The sequence below is a fragment of the Nylanderia fulva genome, unplaced genomic scaffold (assembly GCF_048542155.1).
Source record: "Nylanderia fulva isolate GAGA-0341 unplaced genomic scaffold, ASM4854215v1 Scaffold10, whole genome shotgun sequence".
Lineage (NCBI taxonomy): Eukaryota > Metazoa > Arthropoda > Insecta > Hymenoptera > Formicidae > Nylanderia > Nylanderia fulva.
Window position 1 is genome coordinate 4,955,471 of NW_028189193.1, and position 27,985 is coordinate 4,983,455.

The following is a 27,985-nucleotide window of genomic DNA, read 5'->3' on the forward strand; positions in this document are numbered from 1 at the left end:
GTTCGTGCGTTTCCGATCTCGATCATCCTCGCCTCGTTTATTCATTCAAGTTTTTATTTATTCAAGTATTTATTTACAAAGATGTATTTATTGTGTACGAGGTAATTAACGATATCATGAAGTGCGCGAATTGAGAAGGATAGGAAGAGAGAGAGAGAAGGAAAAGAAGAAAGAGAGAGAAAGAGAGCGAGAGAGTGAGAGAGAGGGGAAACAACCCCGGCAGGCGAACGGACACCTCTCGTCGGGCGGCCGAGGATGTAGCGTGACTCCGGTTTCTTGACCCGATCCCGATTCCGCGCGAGAGAGGCCGCCCTCTCTGTTCGACGAACGCGACTTCTCGGCTCGGTTCGGCTCTCCGTCTCCGCTCGACCCACGGGTTTAATCGCGCCGCGTTCGACAGGTTCGGACTCCTCGGGTGCTCGTTCGGTCGCCTCGTGTTTCTCGGAAAACGCGCAAACGTCGCCGACGACAAGTGCTACGGGTACTCGAACTACTACTACTACTAATACTACTGCTGCAACACAACTACTACGACGACGACGCGCGCTGCAGCTCACTCGGCCGCGCGCCCGAAACGAGCGCAATGGTATGACATTTTTTTCCGACCTCGAATTTCTTTTTCTTTTTTCTTTCTTTTTTTTTTCCTATTTCTCCTCTCTCTTTCTCTCTCTCTTTCCCGGCTCCTTCTATCCACTACCTGTACTTATATTATTTCGTTCCGTTAATTAATTAATTAATTAATTAATGTCGAGAGAGCGGCGTTCTCCCGCGCGAAATTTTTGCAGCGGAAAAATTCATCCCGGTCCTTCTGTTCCAGGAAACGGCGAAGAGCGGCAAGGACAAGGCGAAGAACGGCAAGGACGTCGACGCCGTTGACGAGGTGAGGTTATATTTTCTCTCTCTCCGCCTCGCTATTTTTACTCCCCTTTTCGTCTCCCTCGTCGACGTCTGTCAACGTGGATTATCCGAGTTTTCACGAGGTGGTAACTTATTTATGCTACTTTGCGGAGGAATGCGAATTCCTCCGGTGACAGATCGCGGCCGCGTGGCCGTGAACGTTCCCCGACATCTTGCATCTCTTTTACTTCGCTTTTTGTTACTTTGCTCTGACATTACACGAGTACATGCATTAATTCATCATATGCATCTGCATATTTAGCTTTTTGCTTTAGGTTTCTCTAAAGAATCTGGTGTATTAGTAGGAGAAACTTTGCTAAACGAAGTTATATTCTCTACGCATACAGTTTTTAGTATCGTTGGGACATATCTGATATTATTATCTTGCAACGATAGCACATTTTATACCCTTCGCATTGATAAGTATGTTCATTGATCTTTGTATCGCAGTACTGTTTATGTGATTTTATATTAGAAAAAATACTGATGATTATGAAAGAGTATTTATATGACTAATATGAAAAATAGAAGTATATTATTAAATATTGTAGATGTAACATCTTTGAGAGAGACATAATTTAAATAAATCTGAAATATATATATGTATTATAAGAATATAGGAAACAATAGGGCAAAATTTTGTATAAAATTAACTTCTTTCACATATTCATGAATGCAGAGCATTGTTTATTTATTTGAATATGAAGGATAATCGTGTATTGAATATTATATATGGGGCTATGACTATAATGCACAATATCTATAATATACTTTTTTACATAACTTGCATAACTTCTTCTGTCATAAGAGAAATCAATATTTGATCGCAAGTGACAAATTGTTGAGGATGTATTTTATATTTAACTTTTTGCAAACTTGAAATTAAATTCTAACTTATATAATCCTAGATGATTAAATTAATAGGAAAGAATATAAATTAAATTTAGGTATGATATCTTAACTCGTATTTTAGATAGACATATCACTTGTCAAATTTATTGGGTCATTAATCACAATATTATCAAAGTACAAAAGAATACCAGTAGTTAGAGAAAAATAATGAAATTATTTATAGCTTATCATTTATATATTTTATAAATTTTATCTACGAATTTTTTTTTTTTTTTTTCTTAAAATATCAGTGCTATATTTTCTCTATGACTACGATTTCTTACAATCGAGTGATAAATATATTCTTGGCAGCGAACTAAAAACGTGCCTGCGCTTACATCAAAGCACTTATATGATTGATATCGTTCAATCAGCGGTCTTAGACGTTATTCACCGAGTCAGATAAGGATTGTTATCGCATCAGGGTTGAAACAGTTTCGAGCTAGATGGCGCATCTGTGATGGTGGAGCACTTGTAACGAACGCCGTATAATATTACAAGAAAGCACGGCCCCCCATGTTTAATATTATTCGGATATCGCGATAAAAAAATTAATATTTTTTCGCGCTAAAAATTTTGCACATCACAATTGATCGCGACAAGGATCAATATGATTTCTTCATAAATTATGTATAACGTCGTTTGGATATTAAGTGGTAATTATGGAAATTTTTATATATATATAGAATTCGAATATTAAAATCTTGTTTTTATTTTTATTAAAAAATTTTTTTTATTTTTTAAGGCCATTGAATTAATGAGCATTCGTTTCGAATAATTTCAAAATGCATTTCCATTTGACATTAAATTTATCGTTGCACGCGTGTACTAATTTTATTCTTTCGTATCTCATCGATATATAAACGATATATAATCGATACTCCATGTTAATTTTGCACGTAACGATAACGTGACGTTACGTAAATGTTTATTAACACGAAATTCGCTCTGTTTATTCCGTCAGTCTTCTCGAGAAAGAAGCAAAGGCGCGCCCTTTTTTTACTCACTTTAATTTCCTTAATTTTAATTCAAATTTATATTTGGATTACATAACATTCTTATATTTATCAAAATAATAATAGCGTTCCTATTATTTTCGAGATAAAATTCAAATAAATAGAAAATAATTTTTTAAAATAAAAGTCGATAGAGAATTTCGATAGATCTTTCAAGCACAATCGGATTTTTGCATTCGTTCGCTCTTCCTTTGCAATTCTTTTTTTTTTCCTCCCCGAGTAGATTTGATTACACAAAGGCATCAATGCCACTAAACGAGCATTATTGATGCATTGATCCGATGCCAAACATGCGCTTTACACACTTGACACATGCATAAACTTACATATACATACGCGCTGTCATTTGACGCCGTATTTTAATTCGTCGCACAAGATGATGTGTACGAAAAAATAAAAAGAGTGCGCAATGTTGCATTAAACAAGGCGGATTTAATAACGAGTTAATTCGCGCGCGTTTTAAATTGACAGATAATAGACGAGCACGTGACACGTGCGGATATTTCAAAAATAAATGTCGTATACGAATTACGATAGCTCTCTCTTTCTCTCTCTCTGTTTCTTTGGCTCTCTGAATCTCGCGATGCGCTAGAGTGGAAATTGCATTTGTAAGTTCGCTCAAAGTGATGCAATTTGCGCCGCACGTAAGCACGAACACTTTGTAATATATTGTACCGATACGTGTGTACACGTGCAACTGCTATCTTGTATGGCACTTTTACGCGCAATTTTAACAAACGAGCCTTTTAGCCTTTTTCACTCCCACTCGCTGCATTTCTAGATAAAATTGGCGACGATAATTGCGTAATTAATGTAAATAAATATAAGTAATGACATACACATTAAGTAATCTAATAGAAATTTTGCTTTCTACTTTTGAGAAATTTTATACTATAATATTTATATACAATTCATAAATTATATAATATTATATATAAAAATTATATAATATTTATATATAATTTATAAATAAATATTATAATATTTATTATTATTGCAATACATTACGATTGCATAATTTTTTAAAAATCTTACAGGTTTTTCTTATTAGTGCGTTTAAGGATACTTTTTTATATTACACTGACAATGAGAAAAAATGTTGCTTATGATTAAATCGTTCGACTAATTATTATTTTGTTAATTGGACATATAAGTATTTAAGTCAAAACACATTATATTAGATTTAATATGTTGTATTTAATTTAAATACTTCTATATGTTCAATTAATAAAATAGTAATTAGTTGAACGATTCAGTTAACTTTTTTTCTCACAATCTGTGTAATAATAGCAAATTATATAATCGTTTTCTCGTAACTCTTTGGAAAATGTCGACGACTAAATATTTCAATTGCAATCGTACACTGAAAAAAAATTTGTTAACTTGAATTAACTTGAATTTGTTAACCTTTCAACTAAATATTTCTTTTGCTAATTGAACATATACAGATTAGATAGTATTTAAACCAAATATGATTTGTTAAATTTGTTATATAATATATATTATATTTAATTTAAATATTTTTATGTTCAATTAACAAAAGAAATATTTCGTCGAAAGGTTAACAAATTCAAGTTAACAAATTTTGTTCAGCGTAGATACATATAATTTTTTTGCTATTACTTCGCATTACATCGAAGAAGACGCGAATCAGAATTTCGTAATAATCGTGACGAAAGCATGCGACATTTCATGTTGCATTGTGTTTATTTTCGGTGAACTCCCTTGCGGCGTGTGCAACAGCGCTCTCGTTAATGAGATCACATGAAAATCTCGTCGCGATTGTCTCTCGCCCACCCGCCAAAACTAACCACGCGATCCGGAGAACGGCGCCTTCTCTATTTTCAGCGGCATGCAAATAGAAAGCGCGCTAATAATAGTTAATACTGATGCGATGGTGCATTCCAGGCTGTGTCGCGAACGTTTTTTCGACGGCTTACTAAAGGCTCGGATAATGTGCGACGCGCAGTTAGCTTCCTCTTTGTTAAAAATAGCGAGATTTTTAGCCGAAAAAGAGTCTAAAAGCATACAAAGTAATTTGAGCAAGTACGCAAACTACAGGCGGAAATATTATGAAATTCTAAAAAATTCTAAAAAAGTCATTCCACTAATAAAATAATATAATAAAATCACGAAGAGATTGATTTAAAATTTGTAAGTCCTGAGTAATATAAAAAATGATATTATTTAATTAAATATTAAATGTCAAATGATATCAAAAATTGATAGACAAGAGAACCGTGGAAAATATTTAGCTGTGGACAAGTAAAACAAACTTTTTTTCATTACTCAAATTTTATCGGATAAAAGTAAGGAGGGCTGCGAGAAGTTCAAGTGACTTTTTCGATATGACCTGAAAATTGAATAAAAACTACCAAGAATATTTTCATAAAATATTTAAGAGCTGGACAAGTACATTTCTCTTCAAGATCGATGTATGGTATGTATATAGATATATAGTATATTTAAGGGTTGATGATCCAAGAGTAATTTTTTTTCATGACAGTACATCTTCATCTCGGAATTCGGAATTCCATGATCGTTCCCCAAAATAGGCCGCGATTGAAATAAATATAAATCGAACAGACCGAGCAAAAGTTATGCTTTCCGTCAATTGACGTTCCATTCCGCGGTCACTTCAGCACACAATTGTTCGTTCGATTGACATTTAATGCGATGGGGGCTACGAGTACATTTGTCACGTCACCATAACGCGATGACAAATTGCGCGATGTCGAAAGAATCGCGATAATCGATTTGCCGTGGAAATTGTCCGGGAAAATGATATAGAGCGAAACTACAAATAGTCCAATCATATGATTGAGATATCGAAAAGAACTTGTACGAAATAATGGCGTAATATCCGGATGTGTCAGAGTCAGCTGATGTGCGCTAGAAACACGTTACGTCAATAGATGTATCATTAGTCACCCATCACACGATACCTATTTACGGAATGTTATATCGTGCATTTAAGAGAGAAATTACAGTAATTGAATAATACTGTCGAGTAATATGCGTTGATTATTACTAATCTCAATCTTGTCGACAAGTTTTGTTTCTTAGATTACAAAGTTATAATTGAGATAAATCTGCATTTTTTTTATCTTGCATGCAACTTTTAACTATACGTTTGATTTAATGAAATTGATTTAACGAAATATGGTAATGACCACAAAATTAGTTTTTTTACACAATGGTACCAAATAAAGAAGTGTCAAAAGAAAGAAAATAATAAGTATTAAAAAGAAAAAAATAACGCCATTATATGGATACTTTATGTGAGAACTCAGATAGATCATCTGTTGTCTACGTTAATTACATACAAGAAAATAATTTATATAACGTACTAGTATGAGTTATTGTTAACGTGTATTCGTTTCCTATATCTGCACTGAAAAAAATTGTTAACTTGACTAAACCATTCAACTAAATAATATTTTGTTAATTGAACATATAAAAATATTTAAATTACATATAACATATTAAATCTATCAAAACATGTATTTGACTTAAATACTAATATATGTTCAATTAACAAGATAGTAATTTAGTTGAAAGGTTTAATCAAGTTAACCATTCAATGTGCAGATATTTACTATTTAATTCTTTTTGAACTATAATATTTTCTATCCTCTTTAATTATAATGCATTATTTTCAAAATAAAAATCTAGAAGTGCTACATATTTAAAAAGTATAAATTTAATGTGTTACAGGAAAGATAAAAAAATTATAATTTAATAAAATACATATTAAATATTTAATATTATAATTTGATATTTAATTTAAATTACATTCAATTTAAAATAATTTTATAATTTAATATTAAATTATGAAATATATATTTACAAAATTATTTGTAATAATTTTGTCGCGAATTGGATATGAATGAATGTTTAAAACGTATTCAATTATAATGTTTAGCTATTGTGTTTAGCAACTGGATATCTCGTTGACGAAATATATAACGAGCACGCGTCGTTTTTGTCACCTGCTGTTAATAACCACACGCGGCTACTCGCAAATTCGCGCTTTCCTGTCGTACATATATGTACATGCATATGTTGCATTTCCCACAGGTATTCAGAAATAGTAACCGGGCATTGTCGTTTCGTCACGCGGCGCTTAAACCCGCTTCATCATCATTGTTAGGGAATAACGAATGACAGGAAAGCGAGCCCGAGCGACGCGACGTGTACAAAAGACCTCTGCGTTCGTAATTGTTCTGTCGATGTGTATTTCTGTTAACACCGTGTATAACGATATATATCGCATCGGGATATAGGTGTGGATAGATGTCAGCGGTTTATTGCCAATTATTTGTTCCGACGAATACTCTTGCACAAATTTCAAATCCGCTCTTCCTATTCATCGAGAACAACTCTACGTATTTTATTTTTTATTTTAAATATTGCGGCAGTACCAAGTATGAATTATATCGTAAATCATTCTCGAGATGATATGGAAAAGTAGTTTTGTCATTTTTAATCTTAACTTTTACTTTACGCTTCTTTTGAATATTAAATATCATCATAATTTGATTTTATAATATTATTAATGATGCATTACTGAAAGAGATAAAAAATTAGAATAATTAGGGATTTAATGAGGATATATTGTACCAAAGGAAAATATGCGATATATAATCTGTTCTTCCTCGGCTTATATGCAATATGAAATTTGATAATTAGATCGACAAACTTTGAAGGGAGAGAGAAAAAACACTTAAAAATAAATACTTTTTGTTAATACTAATTTTTTCTACGTTTAGTTTTAATATTATATAATATGAGATATATGAGTTTGTGACTTTTCAGTTCGTCACCTTTGTAAGTTAATAGAAGAATTTTTGAGCATTTACTGTAAAAAGTGTGAATTATTTTTATACATTTGTTGCGTGTTTTATTTAAGATAAAAATTTACAATTAATAATTTAATTTTTCCACCTATATATTTGTTTATTGTTTAAGTCCTATTTCACATTAAAAAAACGCTTATTTTAAAGTCTTCTATTTCCCTTCAAAATTTGTCGGTCTAATTTTTTAACATCATATATTATATATAAAAAAATATGAAGCAGAGTTAACAAGTATATTGTCGTTAAAATGAACTTATATAGTACTTATGACACGTACGTATTAATAAATTAAGATCACTTATCCGTTGTTATCATCTTCTAATAGAAACTTTTTCACTATCAACTAATACATGATAATGTTCACAATCAGATAAAAACTGTAAATACATTACACAATAATATCATCGAATCGTGAATTATATTTTAATTACAAACAAGATCGCATCTTGACTAAACTTGATTATTGATATTTAAAAAAATCTATAATTTTATTTAAAAAGAAGAAAAATGAAAATTTCATTACGTATGCATACAATTTTATAAGAATACTTCCTAATATATTACATAATTTATAATTATTCAATTATAAATTGTTATTACGAAAATTTGTTTTCTTAAAATTCCAAGTAAAAATTATATAATTTCTCTTCCTATTATATTGTTACATTTTAAAAGACAGCTAAAAAAGATAATATAATATTTATTTTCTTTTTACTTTTTAAACAAGAAGAATTAAAAGGGATCAAAACCTTTGCGACTTATTTTCTTTATATCTTATCTTTCTTTCTTTCGTCTTTAAACTCGGTGCACCTATATTAAAATTATTAGATTTATTTTAAATTATTTATATTAGATAATTTATTCAATTATAAACTTTAAGCAACAATTATAATTAATTCTCTTATTTACATCATTATTACATATTAAAAGACAACAAAGATATTTTCTTCTCTAAACTAGAGCATATAAGAATATAAATTTAATTCCTTTTTATTTTTTATAAACAAGAGAAAAATTAAAGGGAACAGAATCTTCGCGAGAGATTTATTACAGTATTGTTTTCTTCATATCTTATTCTTATCTTTCTGTTCTTCGTCTTTAAAAACTCGGAGTAAAAAAATTATTATTTTTCTTCATATTTACATTATTGTTACAATTTTAAAAGACAGCTAAGATAATATTTTTTTTTCTCTAAAAAGCATGTAAGAATATAAATTAATTTTCTGTTTATTTTTTATAAACAAGAGAAAAATTAAAAGGAGCAGAATCTTTGCGAGAGATTTATTACAGAATTGTTATCTTATTCTTATATTTTTCTTTTCTTCGTCTTTAAACTCGGTATATTCTTTCTCTCCAGAGAATAATAATTATTGTCCCAAGAGAGCAATCGAAACTTCTCCATCCTTACCTCGATTAAGGGAGAAGAGGCATCGAGAGACAATTAACTATAGTCACGACTATAATCAGTGTTGTGCTTAGATGATTTTAAAATTAGCTAGATAAAGATGAGATAAAAATATGTAAGTTCATCTTAGATAAGATGAAGATGATTTTATTATAAATATATCTAGATAAAAGATAAAATTATATGGCGATTTATTTAGATAATTTTCTAAATAATAATTTTTAAGATTGCTTATGTAAGCACACACAGAGAAAATTTTCTCTTAGAATTTACCCTGAAAATCAAGTTTTTCTGAATAATATTTACCACAATAAAAATATTAATGTCTACCACAATAAGATATAACATATAACTCGATTAATTTTGTTATGTACATAGTAAAATTTACTATATACCTATTAATATTTTTTATTATGGTAAATATTAATCAGAGAAACTCTTATAAAATTCTCTCCATGCAGTTATAACAAAATGTAAATTATAAAAGAATATAAAAATATATGTATTCATATTTTTATTTATAAATTTTTATTGCTTACTGTTTAAGTATTTTTATATGCTACGATTTTAAATCAAAATTATCTAAAAATTATTCTATAAGATAATTTAGCACAAAGATAATCCTTTTTTTCACCTAAGATGCAGATATAGCTAATCCATATTTTTATTATCTATATAAAAATAAGATGACGCCAAAGTTTCATCTAGATGATCTCATCTATAATTTTATTTAGATAATAGCAAACACTAAAAATATATATATTCTTATTTTTATTTATAAATTTGTATCGCTTACTGTTTAAGTTCTACTATTCAAGGTATTTTTATGTGCTACGATTTTATAAATCAAAATTATCTGAAAATTATTCTACAAGATAATTTAATAACGATAATACTCTTTTTTTTTTCACCTAAGATGCAGATATATATAGATACTCCATATTTCTATCATCTACCAAAGTTTCATCTAGATGATCACCTATATATAATTTTATTTAAATAGCACTATAGTCACGACTGTACAACACACATATATAGGTGTCTGGCGCAAAGATGAAACGTAATTCCTCATAATTGGCGCGAGGGTTAAGGTCGTACGTGGCGGCCTTGAACGATCGGCGTCGATCGGACGGCGGCGTGCTGCGGGAGCCGATCGCGCTCGCCAAAAGAGCCGCGCGCGCGAGAGATCGTGTGTACACGAGGAGAGTGTCGCAAGCGGTGCGATGGCTGGCTGCGATTCTCGGTCACGAGTGCACGCTCGCCGCTCGCCTCTGACAGTGCGCTCCCGTCGCCGCCGCTGTCGCCGTCGTCTCCGCGAAGCGTCTCTCGGACGATCTTGGGCGTCGCGACGTCGGCGACGCCGTCTCTCTCTCTTTCTCTCTCTCTCTTCTTCGCGTCTACATCTGGTCCCTCTCTCTTCTCCTGAAATCGTTAGCGTCGCGACGCGGCTTTCCGCGCCCGGAGAGGAACTCTCTCTCTGTTTCTCTCGCGCGAGAGAAAACAGTGTCGTCGGGGATTTCTCGTATGGAAACCGGACGACGAGAAGGTGACGTTTCTCTCCTTTACGAGTAGTGTAATTCTCCCCAGTGCGTATCGGCGCGATATATATTCTCTTTGCGTACTACGTATTATTATAGAGGATTAGTGTCGCGACTAGATCAGCTCGTGAGAAGATTCCGAGGGAATATTTATATCTCGAGAGTTTCCCCAAATCGCGGATCTTCTTCCTCTTCTTCTTCGTTCATTGTTGAAGTTCATTAATATTGCTGGAAAAAATTTATTCAGTTCGAATAAATATTTATTTCAATACTGCCTAATAAAAATCATTGATTTGTAACTAATTATATATTGATTTGATAAATATGATTATGATATGAAATATGATTAATTTCAAATTATTGATTTGCAACTAATTATATTGATTTAATGTGACAAATATTTATTTGTTTCAAATTTATTAGGCGGTTGAAATAATTGTTTATTAATTGAATAATTTTTTTTCAGTGTACCTATATGTGCATGAGATAAATAAAATTCCACACGTACAAGAGCGACAAGTTTACGATCGTAAAAAAAATTGTTTATTCATTGAAACATATACATGTTTTTATTTATTATTATTGGAGAAGGTACTCTGCACTCTGTAACAAAATTATTAACTTGTCTAAACCTTTCAACTAAATTATTATTTTATTAGATTTGTTATGTAATATGTTATATTTAATTTAAATATTTTTATATGTTTAATTAACAAAATAATATTTAGTTGAAAGATTTAGTCGTTAACAATTTTTTTCAATACATCGTTATAAAATTAAATAAATTATGTCGAAAGAGAAAGTAAACTAATGAACCCCGGTAATTATATTGTACATACATAGGATAATTATGATTAATTCATATAATGTATTAATATATAATACACATTTTATATTAATACATTATATATAATTATTTTATTATAAAAACATCTATATATATAATTAATCAAATATAATTATCAATCAAATATAATTAATATTAATCAAACAATATTAAAAAATCTTAAAGTTTATTCCAGATATATAAAATTTAATCGCGATGTATAAAAAAATCTAAAAAATATTTTCAATTCGAAAAATATTTTAATTGGCGACGATTTATTCGTTATCAGTGTTAATCACATTAATTACGTCACGTCAGATGTCGAAAGCTCGGTATTCGGAAATATTGAATCACAAAACACCGCGTGACAGCTAGTGATATAAGAAAATAATATTTACTCTCTCATCGCTTTCATCGAGCAAAAAAAAAAAAAAAAAAAAAATACTCGCAAGTGCGAAATGTCGGAGCACAAAGACTTGCGGCAGCTTTTTCTAATCTTGGATAAGGAGTCCACTTCTCTCTCTTTTTTCCTTCCCTCCTCATCTCGCCCAGACATCCCATTCCATCGACTTATTTTTATACATACGTCCGCCTTTTCGCGCGTAAACTATTCGCAAGAGAACTGTCATCGTTGTAAATAGATATCGTAGAGCGTAACATATCCGCCGACCCACATTTCAATGATTGCACCCCAATTTTGTTCCCCCAAAGATTGTCGTGTAAAAATTCTCAATTAAATGGAGAAACTCAAATCTATATTCGCAAGTCGCGTCTTTCACATTTTTTCAGAAATAAATGATTCGCATTGATGGATTTCACGTCGATGTAAAACCGTGAGGGATTCGATTGAATACTTAAAGAAAGGAGAGAGAGAAAGAAAATCGACGCGTTTTCCCTCGAGCATCCGCGGAATATTCTCGGGCATGCACTCGGGGATGCACTCTCAGGTGTCGGCGAGAAGAAAGCGGATATTCCCGATGGATCGTGAAATGGTGAATCGGCTGTTCGACAGCCGCGGTGTGTGATCGAGAGACTCGCTTCTCGTCGCGCGAGAGAAGAGGGAGAATTTCGCGAATGCGAGAATCATGTTGCGTCTCGACGTCGTCGCGAGACTCTTTTTCCTGGGGCGAATCGCTCCTGTGCTGTGCCGATAGTGAATTATTCCCTTTCCGGGCGGATCATTGTTCCGGATATACTACATCCAGCGCGCTGGAATGCAGAGTAAGATGCAAACGTTCAGCGGTCTCGCCTTCGGGAACGTGTTCAAGAAAAAGGCAGGTTTCCCACAGAATTGCTGTCCCGAACGATTTGCGTTCGCTCATTCAATATTAAGGAATTTCAAATTCGTAGCCGTCCGCGACGTGACGAATTTATTTTTGTCTGGTACACTGAGAAAAAATTTACTTCACTATGCCTTTTAACTACATTATTATTTTGCTCATTTAATATATTTGTATTTAAGTCAAATATATATATATATATATATATATTAATTTAAATATTTTTATATGTTTAATTAATAAAATAATATTTAATAACATAAATGATATTTTAAATCGGCCAATAGAGCCCAAAGCGCGAAAATTAATTTTTTGGAACTGTATCTCTTGGTAAAATAATATTTAGTTGAAAGGTAGTCAAGTTAACCAATTTTTTTCGGTGTGCAAATGTAGAATAAAAACATTGCGAGTTCCTTTATTATATTTTTATTTTTTCTATTTTTTGTACACTGAAAAAAATTGTTAACTTGACTTTTTAACTAAATATTATTTTTCAATTAAATATTATTTTGTTAATTGAATTTATAAAATATTTAAATTAATTGATTTAAATACTAATATATGTTGATTTAACGAAATAGTAATTCACAATCAGTTGAAAGGTTTAGTCAAGTTAACAATTTTTTTTCAGTGTATGGATATATGCTTTATATTTTTATCTAATATAGTGTTCGAGTTTTATGAAAGAAAATAATTTTTTTATTAAAGAAATGAAATGTTACCTTTCTCATGAAGGTAACATTTTATTTCTTTAATAAAAAAAATTATTTTCTTATTATTTTCTTCTAAATTATTATTGCGCGTATACTTTCTGGAATATTAACTCTTTTATTTGTTCTTGTTCGATATTAGCGTGCGATAAATGCAAGATTTCTCTTGATATTTATATATCAATACTTATCAAACTTGTCTGATAACGATGATTAAAGATATCTAACAACTTTTCAGCATAACACGCTAGTTTTGATTGCGCAGGATAAGTATTTATAGATAAGTGCGTATATAATCGATATCGAGAATGCGCATTACTTTTATAACGACGTGTCGAAAAGAGCATTATATACTTGTGTTAAAGTACAAAATATCTCATTACATTTAATATATGACTCAAGTATCAAAGATTATTGCGTTTCAATCAATGAATCTATCGAAGGCCAAAGATCGGTGACTTCTAAACTCGCGTTTTAATCTTCGTCTATATAAATTAACATATTAAAAAAAATTAAAAAAGTTAATTTTAAATCTGAATCTGTATATATGTATATTTAAAACTCAACTTATAATTAAGTATATTAATTACGTATGAAGATAATTCTTATCACGTTGTTTTGCTCTCTTACTTTTATCATTTTATTTTATTTCTATTTTAATATTTTATTATTACATTTCCATTTTTTATTATAAATTTATTTCTACATTTTAATTTTATATTATTATTTGAAAGTATGAAAAATATTTAAAAATAACTTATTATGCAACCTATTTACATTAATGACAAGTATAGAAATCAGCTTCGTATTTTAATTTTAACACAATTATAGGTCCATGAAAACATCATGCGATACATTATATATTATGTATTTTATTCGCATTTAATTAAAAGAATTAATATACTTGAAAGAGAAGTGAGATTGCTGTCACACAACTCAACGAGGCAAAAAATAGAAATCGACATACTGATTAGGGATCAAACCGTTAAAAACGATGGCAGCTCTATATCAAACGGCGCTTCGCATATAATCACTCTCTTTTATCACAACTGACATCGCATTCATACGAAATAATGAATGGCCTCTGATGAAAACGAGAAGTGCCATTAGAAAGATGAAAGATGCAGAATGCTATTTTGCAGTCCCTCGAGCATGGAAGTTCTTGTTAGACTAGAGGCTTGTAATAGCTTGTAATCTCTGACCGTGAATTTTAATACCGATCGACCTCTTCTCCTGCAAAAGCCATTCATTACAAGCCATTATTCGCTTATACATATAAAACCAATCAATCGGCCGAGACTTAATTTACTTCAAACTGTATAATAACTGCTGCAAAAGGTACGATGACAGTTTATCGACACGCTATACATATATATTGCCGAAGGTAAATACGGTAATTGGTGCCTTGTTACACTCTTGGCTTCAAAATTAATTATTACCGAAAGCTACATTCAAAGTTTACATCCTTGATAATCCGGGGGAATTTTTTTCACGGAGAAGCATGTTTATTTAAATTTTGAATTACAGTTTAATTCTAATTTAGTTATTTATATATTGTGGCGTTTCTGAAAACAATTTTCATGGATAAAATAGTCTCTTTTATTACTTGTTGGATAATAAGCTTTTTACATTACGAAAGATAAGGCATTGTCCGATAAAGGTTTATTATACATCACTTCGTCATAAAACGACTTATGCATATTGTTCACTTGTGGCGCGTTTTACGAGTTTTTAAATTCTCTCTCTCTCACACAATCATTATAAAGGTAGATAGCAGATTTCACTGAGAGACGATGCATTGTATCGCCTTCTTTGTTCATCAAACGTACAATGTTCGCACATGCATGCTCCTCTGAAGATATAACAGCAAACAAACTCACTCCTTTATATGAGTGACGGTGTAAACTTATAATAGTTCATTAGACCGTGATTTCCATCTATTTTTATTCGCAATCTGCGGACACATGTTGCGCTTTATTAACACTCTTTTATTATTATGCATTTAACTTACCTACATAGTACCTGTCATAATGCTGCGCAGATGCGTTATTGATTGCGTTCAATATTTTTCGTGACGAACCCATATGCAGTAGAAAAATTTGTGCTTTCTTGTTAAAAACGGTCCCCGTTAAAATTTTTGTGTTAATTATTTAACACGTTGTTAATTTAACATATTGCTGTTGTGTTAATTGAACTTAAATGTTAAATTATTAAAACAACTGTCAATTATTAAAACAATTTTACACAATAAATATATTGTTTTATTAGAGACAAAATTTATCTATTAAAATTTTTTATTTTATAATATAAGTGGGGATATCTTTACATATTTTTAGTTAATTTTTACATTCATACTATGTTAATTTTGCACAAAATTTATTTTAAATTATTTGAAGTTTTGCATTGATTTTGTGTTAAAATATTGACACAGTATTTGTGTCTTCATTTAACATATCCGTATCATGTTAAATTAACACAAAAATTTCTGTGGGCCGTTATTTGGGACACGTGATATCTGTCAAATTTTTCAACTGTGTAGCTTCGCGCAAAATAATTCCGTGGAAAAGAAAACTTGAAATTATATAAGAAAGAATTAATTTTTGTAATTCCTCAATTAATTACAATTCTCTAATCCTTGAAACTACATAACTTGGCGAATAAATTACACTTTTTTTTTTATTATTATAATTTAAAGAGAAAATCCGTCAGTTATTTTGTAATAGCTGACGGATTTTTAGTGGAAGACTGTAGGAAAAAAATCGGTGATTGTTAATTAGATATTCGATGTTGCGCATGAGAACTCCGAAAGCGGAACGATCGGGAAAGTGAGCGAAGAAAGCTCGCGTAACTAGTAACTATATACTTCAGTCGGTTTGTAATAAAGCTGCCATGCGAGAAGAAGGGTATTTGATTGGAATCATTACGGGACGTTCATTTGTTCGGTCGACTTAACTGCAATCCGGGATAAAAAGTACAAGACATTTGTGTTGTTAGCGACTTTTCTCGCTCGTTCGAATAACCCACTTTGTAACTGCGATCAAAGACGATTAAAAGGAACGCTGTTTGTTCACGTGTTTTTTTCCTCTGTCGCAAAGTTCATGGCCGCATCTGCTAATAACGAGTAAAATGATCGGGTAATCGTAAACACGTATATAATATCTATTTTGCACATGTAGGGAGATTTATTTATTTCTTTTATTTCATTTTTTCTCGAGCACTTGATTTATTTTAGCAAAACGAAGCGTTAAATATATAAGTATTTATGCGTAAATAGAAACAATTTTTTAAATTCCATCAAAAATAATTAAATAGATTGAGTATTTCGTAATGAATATTATCACGTACTTTGATTCGGAAAGCACACTCGACAATTTATTTGTGCTTCGATGTTTTTATTTAAAAAAAAAATAATAATTTTACATCGGCTAAACAGCTTCATCACGCAGGATGTGGGCGTGAATTTATAGACACCTTCTCCAGTTCTGATGTTATAAAGAGATCACGTACACGTGCAGCTTTTTTCTTGTACCGTATATGCATCGCCGATACATGGAGGTCGACGTCGCTTCCTCACGTTCCATTTATGTAACGTTAATCTGATCAGCGAGCTATCGCATGCGATCGATCGTTCACCTGCGGCCAGTTCGAATTAATAGGAAGACGAGTTACCCTGCGGATTAAGTCCGCTAGTCATCGCTGTCTGTTCTGATTTAACTTACTTTGAACCTGCTTGATTCAGCTTTAAGTAGATTATTTGGGCTCATTAATTAAACATCTACAGCTAAATTTATAAAGAATATTTTTATACGTAGAAATAGGTCGAAAAGGATTGAGAGACTCTTCATTAGAATATCAGTTTTTTATTTAAAGTTATACTTATTGTGATATGTTAATTTAATTATTTTACAAATTTCATATATTGTTATATTTCTAATATTTTTGTAAAAAATTTTTTTCAAGATTTCTATGCTAATGTGTTCATAATATATTTCAAAATTTGAAAATTCATAATTAAAAAAAATTCTCCAATTCACATCTTTAAAATCAATGATTTTTCAATGAAATATTATTCTTCATGATATTTTATTCAGAATGTTGCAAATTAAAAATTTACATTTAAAATAAATTCTCAATTAAAAAAAAAAATAAACCATATTCAAATTTTCCACAAATTAAATATCTTTCTTTAATAACAATTTTATATAAATTCGATATTTCAAAATTTACGAATGTTTTAAAATTAAAAATTTAATAAAAAAAAGAACCCTTTTTATTAATCCTCGTCAAATTCTAATATTTTTTTCATTTCCCACAGGCAAACAAGATGACCGGACCTCCGGTGGGCAACGCACCGCCTCCACCTACACTCATAAACAAAATTAAGTACCAACCCGGCGGACCTGTAATCAAAAAGGATAAACGGCAGAGCAGCTCGAGGTTCAATATATCGAAAAATCGGGAATTGCAGAAATTGCCGTTGTTGTCCGGTAAGTTCATTATGAAATATTTCACGAAACATACACATTAACTCCAAACTTGGCAGTGCATTCTATATGCATTTCTGTTTTTCGCTGCTTATATTCGCAAGTTCTTGTTTACATCTAAACTTAATCTAAAGCATATTTTTAAATCGATAAATAAATATGAATCACATTTCTCGTGTTGTGTACATATATATTGTAATTAAATATATTATTTATTACATATATAACATATAATACATCGTTAGTATACTTTCTATTTGAGAAAGTGTATTCCTAAAGACAGAGATATTTTTTAAATTTAGTTATTGCATGTGTTTCGTAAATTTTATATTTTCAAAAATATTTTCCTTAGTTTCGCCAAGTTTAGGGTTCAATTCTTTGTATAATCCTATTAGAAACTCAATATATAATGAGGGATTATTATTTAAATAATATATACAAATAATATAGAAAACACACGGGTACTTCGTTTATTATTTCCATTAAATAAAACCAACTAATTGATGACTTGAACTCGATGCTCTTGTTCTACAATGTAATAAAAAAAAGTTTAGCATACACTATATATTTCTTTGACGCATGACGTATATCCCATTATACTCGTGCAATTGCTTGTAAACAACTTTGAGAATCTGAAATCGACTCGACCTGAAGAAACCGTTCCACAAGAAACTAATATACATGACTATAACTGGACAATTAGTTCAGGGCAAAGAGCAGGCAAGCGGCAAATGAGCGTGGAGAGACGCGCGTATCACGTAAGCAAACAAACAAACCGAGGAAGATGGATAAGACACGAAAACGAGAGATCGAGAAAAGAAGAGAAGAGAAGAGGACGACAAATCGGGTCCTCTCCCTGTCCTTTCCCAATGTAATGCCGGTCAATCGAGGTTGTGCCGAGAAGTACCTCCTGCGTCAGAGTCTATCGATTTGTGGGGGTCGCGCACGCGCCGGCAGAGGGACTCGCGGTTCCCCGTTTTTCCAACGTAAACAGAACATCCTCCGTGTACCGCCATTTCCAGCATCCCTCGGCGAGATCTCTCTTCTCCGGAACCCGCACCCTCGTATCGCGAGGGAGAGGGAGCTCCACCTGGCTGCGGCTCCACCTGCACGGTCTCTCCCTCCAGGAGAGTGCGAAGGGGAGTGTTTCAACCCCGTGACCGATCGAGAGATGACCCGCGAGATCCTGGCGAGGACCGGCGAGAGTTCATTGACCGCCGGTGCCACTTAGGCGAATCTCCCTGCCATCGCCCTCTCTCTCTCAATCCCCCCTTTTATCCTCCCACCCTCCTCTTCCCCACCTCCCGTTTCTCGCGAACGCGGTCACCGGGTTCCGGGGAGTCGCGAGAATGCGCCGCCTAGTGCTCGCCGGTGTTTCATAGGGGTGGCTTCGCAGCGCGGACACCCCGAAGAGAGGAAAAGCTGGCCGGAGAGGAAGGCTGGCTGGCTAGGCTCGCCTTTCCCTGGTCGATCGATTGACGCGGACGAAGCAACAGATTGTTGCGAGCGTTAAACAACGACGGGAAATTATAGCCGGTCGCCGGGCTCTCCTTGTCGCGAATCTTGTGAAAGGGAGCCGATTAAGGGCGAACGCGAAGAGACTATCTTGAAGCTCTGTGGAGGATTTTGAAGACGCTGATCTGGGAGCGGGATTAGTGGGGATACCTGTGATTGGATAAATTGCATTTAAAAAGTTAGGGATTTATTGGAGAATAGCGAAGAGACCATTTTTAAATATTAATATAGTTCTCTCTGGCGAATCTGGTTGATAGGTGACTTTCCGGTCGAGCAAGTGAATTTTGTAATTTGAAAGGTTTATAAAATAAATTTGTGTGATTGAATAATTGCATTTAAAAAATTATGGATTGTTAGAGAATAGGGAAGAGACAATTTTTAAATATTAATATAGTTCTCTTTGGCGAATCTGGTTAAAAAGTGACTTTCCGGTCGAGCAAGTGAATTTTTTTGTAATTTAAAAGGTTTATAATAGTTGGTGAATTTTGTGGTTTAGAGAAACAATTTTGTGAGCAAGTGGAAAAATTATTTAAGAGCTCTATATAAAAAAGTAATAACACAGTCATTTAAATTTGAATGTTTAATACTCAGATACTACGCGAAAAATTGTGTGTTAATTAAAAAATACAAGACTGAAGATTCATGGATTTTGCAATTTTGACAAATTTAATTTATTAAATCTAGTAGAATTATTAATGAGTTAACGAGATCGAAAAATTCACGTTTATAAATTTGATCAATCTCAGTAAAATATAATTATCGGCTTAATACATTAATTAGAAAATAAATATTTAAATAGTTACAGATTGAATCGAGTTTGTTAATTGACAGAAAATATTTTTCAAGAATCTTACATATAAAATTCACGTTGCTTCGTATATTTAAAAATTTTACATTACATTCGCTGACGCTCGAGATATCAATTTTTTTTGCGCGAAAATATTCTCGCAAGGTGCTGGTAACAAGCGCGATTCACGTTGGTTTACTTTTAAAGTACAGTTACGTTTCTGCATGGTTTGGCAAAACAAAGTTACGCGTGCGTTTCTTTTGCGCGATGCTGAAATGCTGAAAAAATAACGTGTGAAATGAGAAGTTAGTAGGGAGTAAAAGTGATTTGTCTCGAAGGTCGACAATCGACGGCCTAATAAAATATCGAATAGCGGATAATGAAAAATAAAAACACTCTCCCGGAAATTGATTTCCGTACGAATCAAATCCGTAAAAAAAACCAGGGACAAATTTAACAGAAAATAATAGAAATACATACATATATATATATATATATATATTACATTTGATAGTAAATAATAATATTTACAAACTCAATTACATATCACACACATCAGTAGTCGTCTATAAAATTTCAATCTAACACAACGAAAACTGTCCTGGAATAAATTGAAGAGCAAAATCGCGGGAAGGCAAGAGAGAATATTATTGATCGCGACTTTGACATATCAGAAGACCAATCCCGGTGAATGTGTTTATGTACGCGTGTATGTATATGTATATGTGCGAAATATAAAAGTGTTGCAAATTGTGTTATAAAAAAAAGAAGATATATATATATATATACTATATAGAGAGAGAAACGGATTTTTCTCCGTTGCTCAGTCAATTCGACATCCTCGAAGAGACTCCGCCAATGAATAAGGCGCGAGTATAAAATAACAAAAATTCTCTCCGACACACGTATACATAATATCGGCGCAATGGTTCATGTCGGCGGAATTAGCCCATCTCTGGGTGGTGCTCTGCCCAAAAGTCCCAGCTTTCATCAGGGTCTTGCCTTGGCGACGGTGTTGCCTCCAGACCCGAGCAAGGGTTACCCGGTGACCTTCGCGCTGCACTATCAACCCTTGCAACCTCTTCTAAATGGTAAAGTTTTCCAGTTTTTTTTTCTTTCGTTTCAATCAGTTTTGCGAATTAAATTGCACATTTTTATCACAAAATTATTAATATAAATAATTAATTATTGTACAATAAATATTATGAATTTTAATTATATTTCTTAATTATTATATAATTAATTAGAATTAATTACATACGTATAATAAAATGTATAATTTAAATAATGAATTATTTAACTTATAAATATATTATCGATTCGCTATTAATGGAATAAGGATTTATATCTTGACACACAGATATACGAAGTATAAAATGAATAAAATTAATTTACAATTTTATTTTTATTAAACGAACCCATGACATTAAAATGATTATTCGAAGATGAAACATCCGCGAAAATGTCTCGTCGAATCTCGCAATAAATCTGGCAATCGATCTCATTCCTCTCCCATTATGGAAACCGCCAGGAATAGAATAGACGATAAATAATGCCTTCCCTCGGTAACAGTCGTGGTATTTTGAAGGTCGTTACCGATTCTATTGCAGAATCTAGTTGATTAATCAGGTAAACGCAGCGTTTTTCAGATTTTCGAATCGAAAATTTACCATCATTATATCCAGTGCTATTAAAGCTTGCATAAATGTCAACCAAAAGCAGAACCGCGGTATTCGTATTTCTTTTCGTGATGAATAAAATAGAGGTTTATTAACAATCTGCAATATAACTGTCTATATATGTATATACATACGTAGATCGAACGCGGGCGCAGAAAAGCAAATAGAAATATCGCGTGCTTCGACTTTTATCGGCGGTAAATTTTATTCCAGATATGCTCATCGTTATCAGAATTCATTAGCATATTTAGGTATAAATTTGAGCATATTTTGCTAAACCGAGACTTTACGTTGAGAATTATAAAAACCACGACGGACGATAAATTCTGCATATTTTATTATATATGCGACACAGGTTTTTTTTTTTTACAATGCAACAAAAATTGTATAAAACACAGAAGAGCGAGATAAAAATTCAGCGAGTTCATCACATTTCGCAAATATACATAAGAACTTTGTACTTCCGTTCAATAATATCTCGACGCCGAAGTATGAAGCATAAATTAAATCGAGGATTGAAAGTTTGTTCAAGAGAATCATTTCTCATTTGCGTCAAGAAGGCCGGTTGGGCGAATGGAAAAGCTATTTGTTGCGCCAGCGAAGAGAACAAAAACAGAGGCGGTATAAACCAAAAAAAAAGATATATTCGAATGTCTGCTTACGTCGTCGGGCGTGCATCGATATTCATATATTAAGCTAATATGATTAATAGCGATGAGGTGCGCGATTCCATCAATCGCCCTGTGTTATCGGTCTAAAGGCCGGCAAGTGCGGCGTGACCTATTAATCATCGAACTATCTGATTACAGAAACGCAACAGGGAAACGAACGGGAGGAACTTTTTATACAGAAGCTACGGCAATGCTGCGTCCTCTTCGACTTCGAGTCCGATCCCCTGTCGGATTTGAAATGGAAGGAGGTGAAGCGCACTGCCCTCCACGAGATGGTCGAGTACGTGACCAAAAACAAAAACGTTATCACCGAGGCGATATATCCCGAGGCGGTGAACATGGTAAGTAATGTATTTCCATATTTTTTTACTAATGTGCAGGGTGTGGCAAAATTTATGTTAATTTATAATTAACAGGGACACCCTGTTAATAGAGGAAATTTTCTCGGGTTATTTGGAGACGATTTTTCCTCAGCAAAAATGTCGAGACACCAATAATTTTCCAAGATCTTCATTTTCAAAAGATCTTCCGCAAACTCTGAGCCTCGTGGAAATAAAATATTAACAAAATCACATTCTTCGATTAATTTCAGGTAGAGTTTACTTCAGTAGAATTCTAACACGGTGCCAAAAATTGAGAACATGCGAAAAATGATGACCTCCCTCGACATTTTTTGCTGAGGAACAATCGTCTCTAAATAATCTTAAGATTATTCAGACAGGGAAAATTTTGAAAACCTCTATTCTCAGAGAATTTTGTTTTATGTTGAAGAATCAGGGAATTCTAGAATTTTATTAGGATTCAGGAAAATTTTAAAAAATTTGCCTTTTTCATAATTTTACTCTTATTTAACTTTTTAATTAAGAAACAGATGTCTAATTTATCTTTGCAATGTTTAAGTTTTTATTAAAATGTTTATGTGATTTTTTTATTGACAGTTTATTTTAGTATCAAGATCTTATGTAAAGTTCATAAAAAATTGTTTTTTTTAATTGGGAATTTTAATTTAAAGAAAAATAATTTAATAAATTAATATTTCTCAAGACGTTTATAATAAATTATTTTTTGTTTTCTATTTTTGCATATATTTTTAGCGTTGAGATATAATGATACATCATACTTTGTCATTGTCCACATTAATTTTACAATTAATAAATCAAATGCTAGAAAAATTGCACTCTTGATAACTTTCCAATCATATGAATAGAAAACATTAAAAACGTAGACAATAAGAAACTTTTAAAAAGCTGTATTTACAAATTTTCTGATTTTGCCTGAAATTTTAAACAAAAATGCTGGGAATTCGCAGAGAATTTTTTTACCAAATTAATTTTTTTCTACTTTATTTATATATTTAAATATTAAATTATATATTTAATATTAAAATATATTTAATTACATTTAAACACATTTTGTAATATAGTTAAAATATTGCATATTGCATTTGCATATTAATATATTTTGCTTAAAAGCATAGAGATCCTTGCAAATTACACATTTTATTTTTCGAAAATTGAAAATGTGCAAGACTATGTGAATGACAGGAAATTCTGTATCAAAATGAAAATAAACTCGATAAAGAGAACATAATAACACACATTAAAAGAATGAATAATAAAAAATGAGTATTATATATATAAAATCGATGGAAATATAATTTAAATATAAAAAAAACGCTTTAACAATTAAAATTGAAAACTTTATTAAAACTATGAAAAATCTTTACAGTTTGCCGTGAACCTGTTCCGGACGCTACCTCCGTCGTCAAATCCTAACGGCGCAGAATTTGATCCCGAGGAGGATGAACCGACGTTGGAGGCGGCCTGGCCGCACTTGCAGCTTGTCTACGAATTTTTTTTGCGATTGTTAGAATCGCAGGACTTCCAACCGTCTATAGCGAGGCGCTACATAGATCAAAAATTCGTACTGCAGCTCTTAGAGTTGTTCGATTCCGAGGATCCGAGAGAGAGGGACTTCCTTAAAACGACCCTCCATAGGATTTATGGAAAATTCCTGGGTCTCAGGGCGTATATTAGAAAACAGATAAATAATGTTTTCTATCGATTTATATATGAGACGGAGCATCACAATGGCATCGCAGAATTGCTTGAAATCTTAGGAAGGTAAATAAATTTTGATAAGAATGTGTAATATGCACAAACAAATGTATAAACTGTATTCATTACTTGACTTTTATTTCCGAATTTAATTTAATTTTTTTCTTTTGCAGTATTATAAACGGTTTTGCTCTGCCGTTGAAAGAAGAGCACAAAGTGTTTTTGTTAAAAGTCCTACTACCCCTGCATAAGGCTAAGTCATTATCCGTGTACCATCCGCAACTGGCGTACTGCGTCGTCCAATTTTTGGAAAAGGATCCGTCGTTAACGGAACCCGTGATTAGAAACCTGCTGAAGTTCTGGCCAAAAACACATTCCCCGAAAGAAGTTATGTTCTTGAACGAGCTTGAAGAGATCTTAGACGTCATCGAGCCGGCTGAATTTCAAAAGGTCATGGATCCGTTGTTTAGGCAACTGGCCAAATGCGTATCATCACCGCATTTCCAGGTAAGCGTGCAATTTCATTATCCCTTTTTGTTCAAAGTGTTTCACGTTGTGTGCTTTACTCGGTTTTTTTCAGGTGGCAGAAAGGGCTCTCTATTATTGGAATAACGAATACATAATGTCTTTGATATCGGACAATTACTCCGTCATTTTACCAATAATGTATCCAGCTTTTTATAGAAACTCTCGCAATCACTGGAACAAGACGATTCACGGTTTAATTTACAACGCCCTGAAACTTTTTATGGAGATGAATCAAAAAGTATTTGATGAGTGTACAACACAATACTATCAGGTATGTTCGAGTAATGGTTTATATTTTCAATACTGAATATATATATATATATATATAAATAAATAAATAAATTGCTGAAACAGATATTTAATATTAAATAAATGATGGTTCAAAATGACGAGTTAATATGTTAAACATGAAAAATATGAATTTAAGATTATAATCTCAGAACTATACACTTCTGCATTGACTTGATTTTGTAGAAAGATTAAATAGCTGTTCTTTCTATTTTATAGGAACGTCAAAGAGAGCGAAAACTCATTAAAGATCGAGATGAAGCATGGATGCGCGTAGAAGCGCTCGCTATGAGACATCCAAATTATAATATCGCAAATAACACAACGAATAATATATTATATATGTCACCACAGCATATAGATAATTCGCCTCCCGATGAAGACGGTGATACAGATCAAACTCCGCTTACTCTGGAGAAAATTGAAGCTAAAGCTAATGAGGTATGAATTGATATTTGTGTAAGACCAAGAATATATTTCGATATTTTTTTTTTTTTTTAATGAAGATTCCGTTGTTTCAGGCGAAGAAAATGACAATTGTAAACAAAGTAAAGCCGCTTTTGCGAAGGAAGAGCGATTTACCACAGGACTCGTATACAATGCGGGCATTGTCCGACCATAAACGCGCCGATGAATACCTTGTCACGCCACCAGATCCGAATAATTGCTAGTCTCTACCACAACCCCTTCCCATGTATCCTCTGTTTTGCTGTAGTAACATCGGAAGTTAGCTTTTTTTCTAGGGAAAAGAAAAACGGCGATAAGAACGCGAATATTGATTTGGCAAACGAAAATCACATTATGCAAAACCGTATTATTATTTCAGCATGTATCACATTGTATTTGTTTTTACTTTAATAGAGAACCAGAAAAACCCTACTCTTTCCCGCCGCGCATCGTGATGCGACTCAAAGAGACAGTGTATAGGTACTCGTAGAAGCTTACACAGAAGAGACTTTTCATTCTTCGTAGAAATGCGTTGTATTTATTTCTTCGTTACGAGAAAGAGAAAATTACAGCTGTGAGTGGAAACTGTAATCACATTGTTATATATAAGATATGCATACGGTAAGCGAAAAGGGCTCTAAATACATTACTCGTAGAATCTCCATCACAAACTGGAGGCACTTTGGGATGCTACTTTCTTGCTGCATCTCAACAATATAAAATAATACACGAATAAGGTACGTAAAACGAAATGATTACTGCGGTTGTAACGGATTTGGTATATTCTACAAAAAGATTTTATATACTGATGAGAGAGAGGGAGAGAGAGAGAGAGAGATATTATATTATGTATGCGGGAATGTGATCGCGAAGATATAAATGTATGCTCGATGTTGTAACCCATATTATGCGCGCTATGCGAGCTTGTTGTGTTAACAATCTTGCGAATGACGTTTCCATTTATGTGCAAATGATATATACATATATAAATATACGTACTTGCTTTAACACTACAGGCTCGTTGTAGTTAAAGAAGAAGGAAACGAATAAATGAGATGTCGAGGGTAAAAGGATATACGCCGTCGCGCGTTATCTTAGGAGGATGTATATGATAGTGCTATTTTAAAAAAAAAAAATAATAGATTGCTACGAGAAAATCTGGATACTTCTGAGTGTACTACTTTTATATCTGTTGTGCCTAGATGCCTGTGGAATGCATTCACGAAAAAAAGCATGCCTCCTCGCACGGGGCCTATATATTGCAAACAGCAAGAATAAGCAGCGAGTTTACATGTCGCTTTGCCAAATATAATCGATATTACAGGATTTCAGTAATGCTTGCATAACATGTTGCGTTGTTAACTCATTGACCTTGGGATTCATTGAGAAAAGATTATACTGTTGCGGCCACAAGAGATAGGGAGGAAGAAGAATGAAAGAAGAGAGGAGGAAATATTAAGATACATTTAGCCCTTGCGCTGCTGGCAAGTTGTTACGTTAATAATTGTCGAGGATACCTTGTTGAATATAGATATACGATAAGCACTTATATTAAATATTAGAAATTAAAGCTACGAAGAGAGATAGATTTAAAAATATTATTTACTTATTAATTATTCCTATCACAAGAAGGAATGGCCATTTCAACTAATTGATCATTAATTAAAGATATAAAAATATCATTATATAATTATTAGTTGTATTATTTTTAGTAATGAGAGACGAATATAACGACACGAAAGTAGGGTAATAGTAATAATGTAGTAGCTGGCATGCCTTGTGAATCTGTTTAATCAGCGTTTTTCAAATTAGATCGATAATAAATAAATCGCGCATTTCTTAGAAAAGAAATTTCACGTCAGAGAGAAATAAAGGGGGGAAAAATTCCTATTGTAGAGCAACTCGAAGAAACATCGAAGACATAAGAAATCTCCGCGAATGTGAATGTATGCGCCTGCAAAAGCTTAAATCGAGCTATAGAAAGCTGATAAAAAAAGAATAATCGTAATAATGCTGATAATGATAATAATAACAATGCCGTTGTTAAAATGATATAGAGCTGCCGGGTCACTTCACACACGTAATAAAGACACATTAAATTTGCATC

General features: G+C 32.5%; 1 protein-coding gene across 3 annotated transcripts; it reads left to right on the forward strand.

Annotated features, from left to right (window-relative positions):
• Positions 1-31: 31 nt before the first annotated feature.
• On the forward strand, positions 32-27,981 carry LOC114931883 (serine/threonine-protein phosphatase 2A 56 kDa regulatory subunit gamma isoform). 3 transcript variants are annotated; one of them, XM_085483151.1, is made up of 9 exons: positions 32-586; positions 818-880; positions 17,738-17,909; positions 22,697-22,899; positions 24,287-24,681; positions 24,789-25,122; positions 25,196-25,414; positions 25,651-25,872; positions 25,953-27,981. In XM_085483151.1, the coding sequence occupies exons 1-9, from the start codon at positions 584-586 to the stop codon at positions 26,100-26,102; spliced, it is 1,761 nt and encodes a 586-aa protein (XP_085339277.1). In that variant the 5' UTR covers positions 32-583; the 3' UTR covers positions 26,103-27,981. The 3 variants fall into 3 exon arrangements, with proteins under 3 accessions (XP_085339277.1, XP_029159852.1, XP_029159853.1); XM_029304019.2 differs by lacking the exons at positions 32-586; positions 818-880 and adding exons at positions 10,331-10,614; positions 12,222-12,706; XM_029304020.2 differs by lacking the exons at positions 32-586; positions 818-880; positions 17,738-17,909 and adding an exon at positions 20,222-21,299.
• The last annotated feature ends 4 nt before the right edge of the window (positions 27,982-27,985 follow it).

Bases quoted from the DNA above. Each gene is read 5' to 3' on its own strand.
- LOC114931883 (XM_085483151.1), top strand. The intron at 24,682-24,788 runs GTAAATAAATTT...TTTCTTTTGCAG, and splicing joins TTGCTTGAAATCTTAGGAAG to TATTATAAACGGTTTTGCTC. The intron at 25,123-25,195 runs GTAAGCGTGCAA...GGTTTTTTTCAG, and splicing joins TATCATCACCGCATTTCCAG to GTGGCAGAAAGGGCTCTCTA.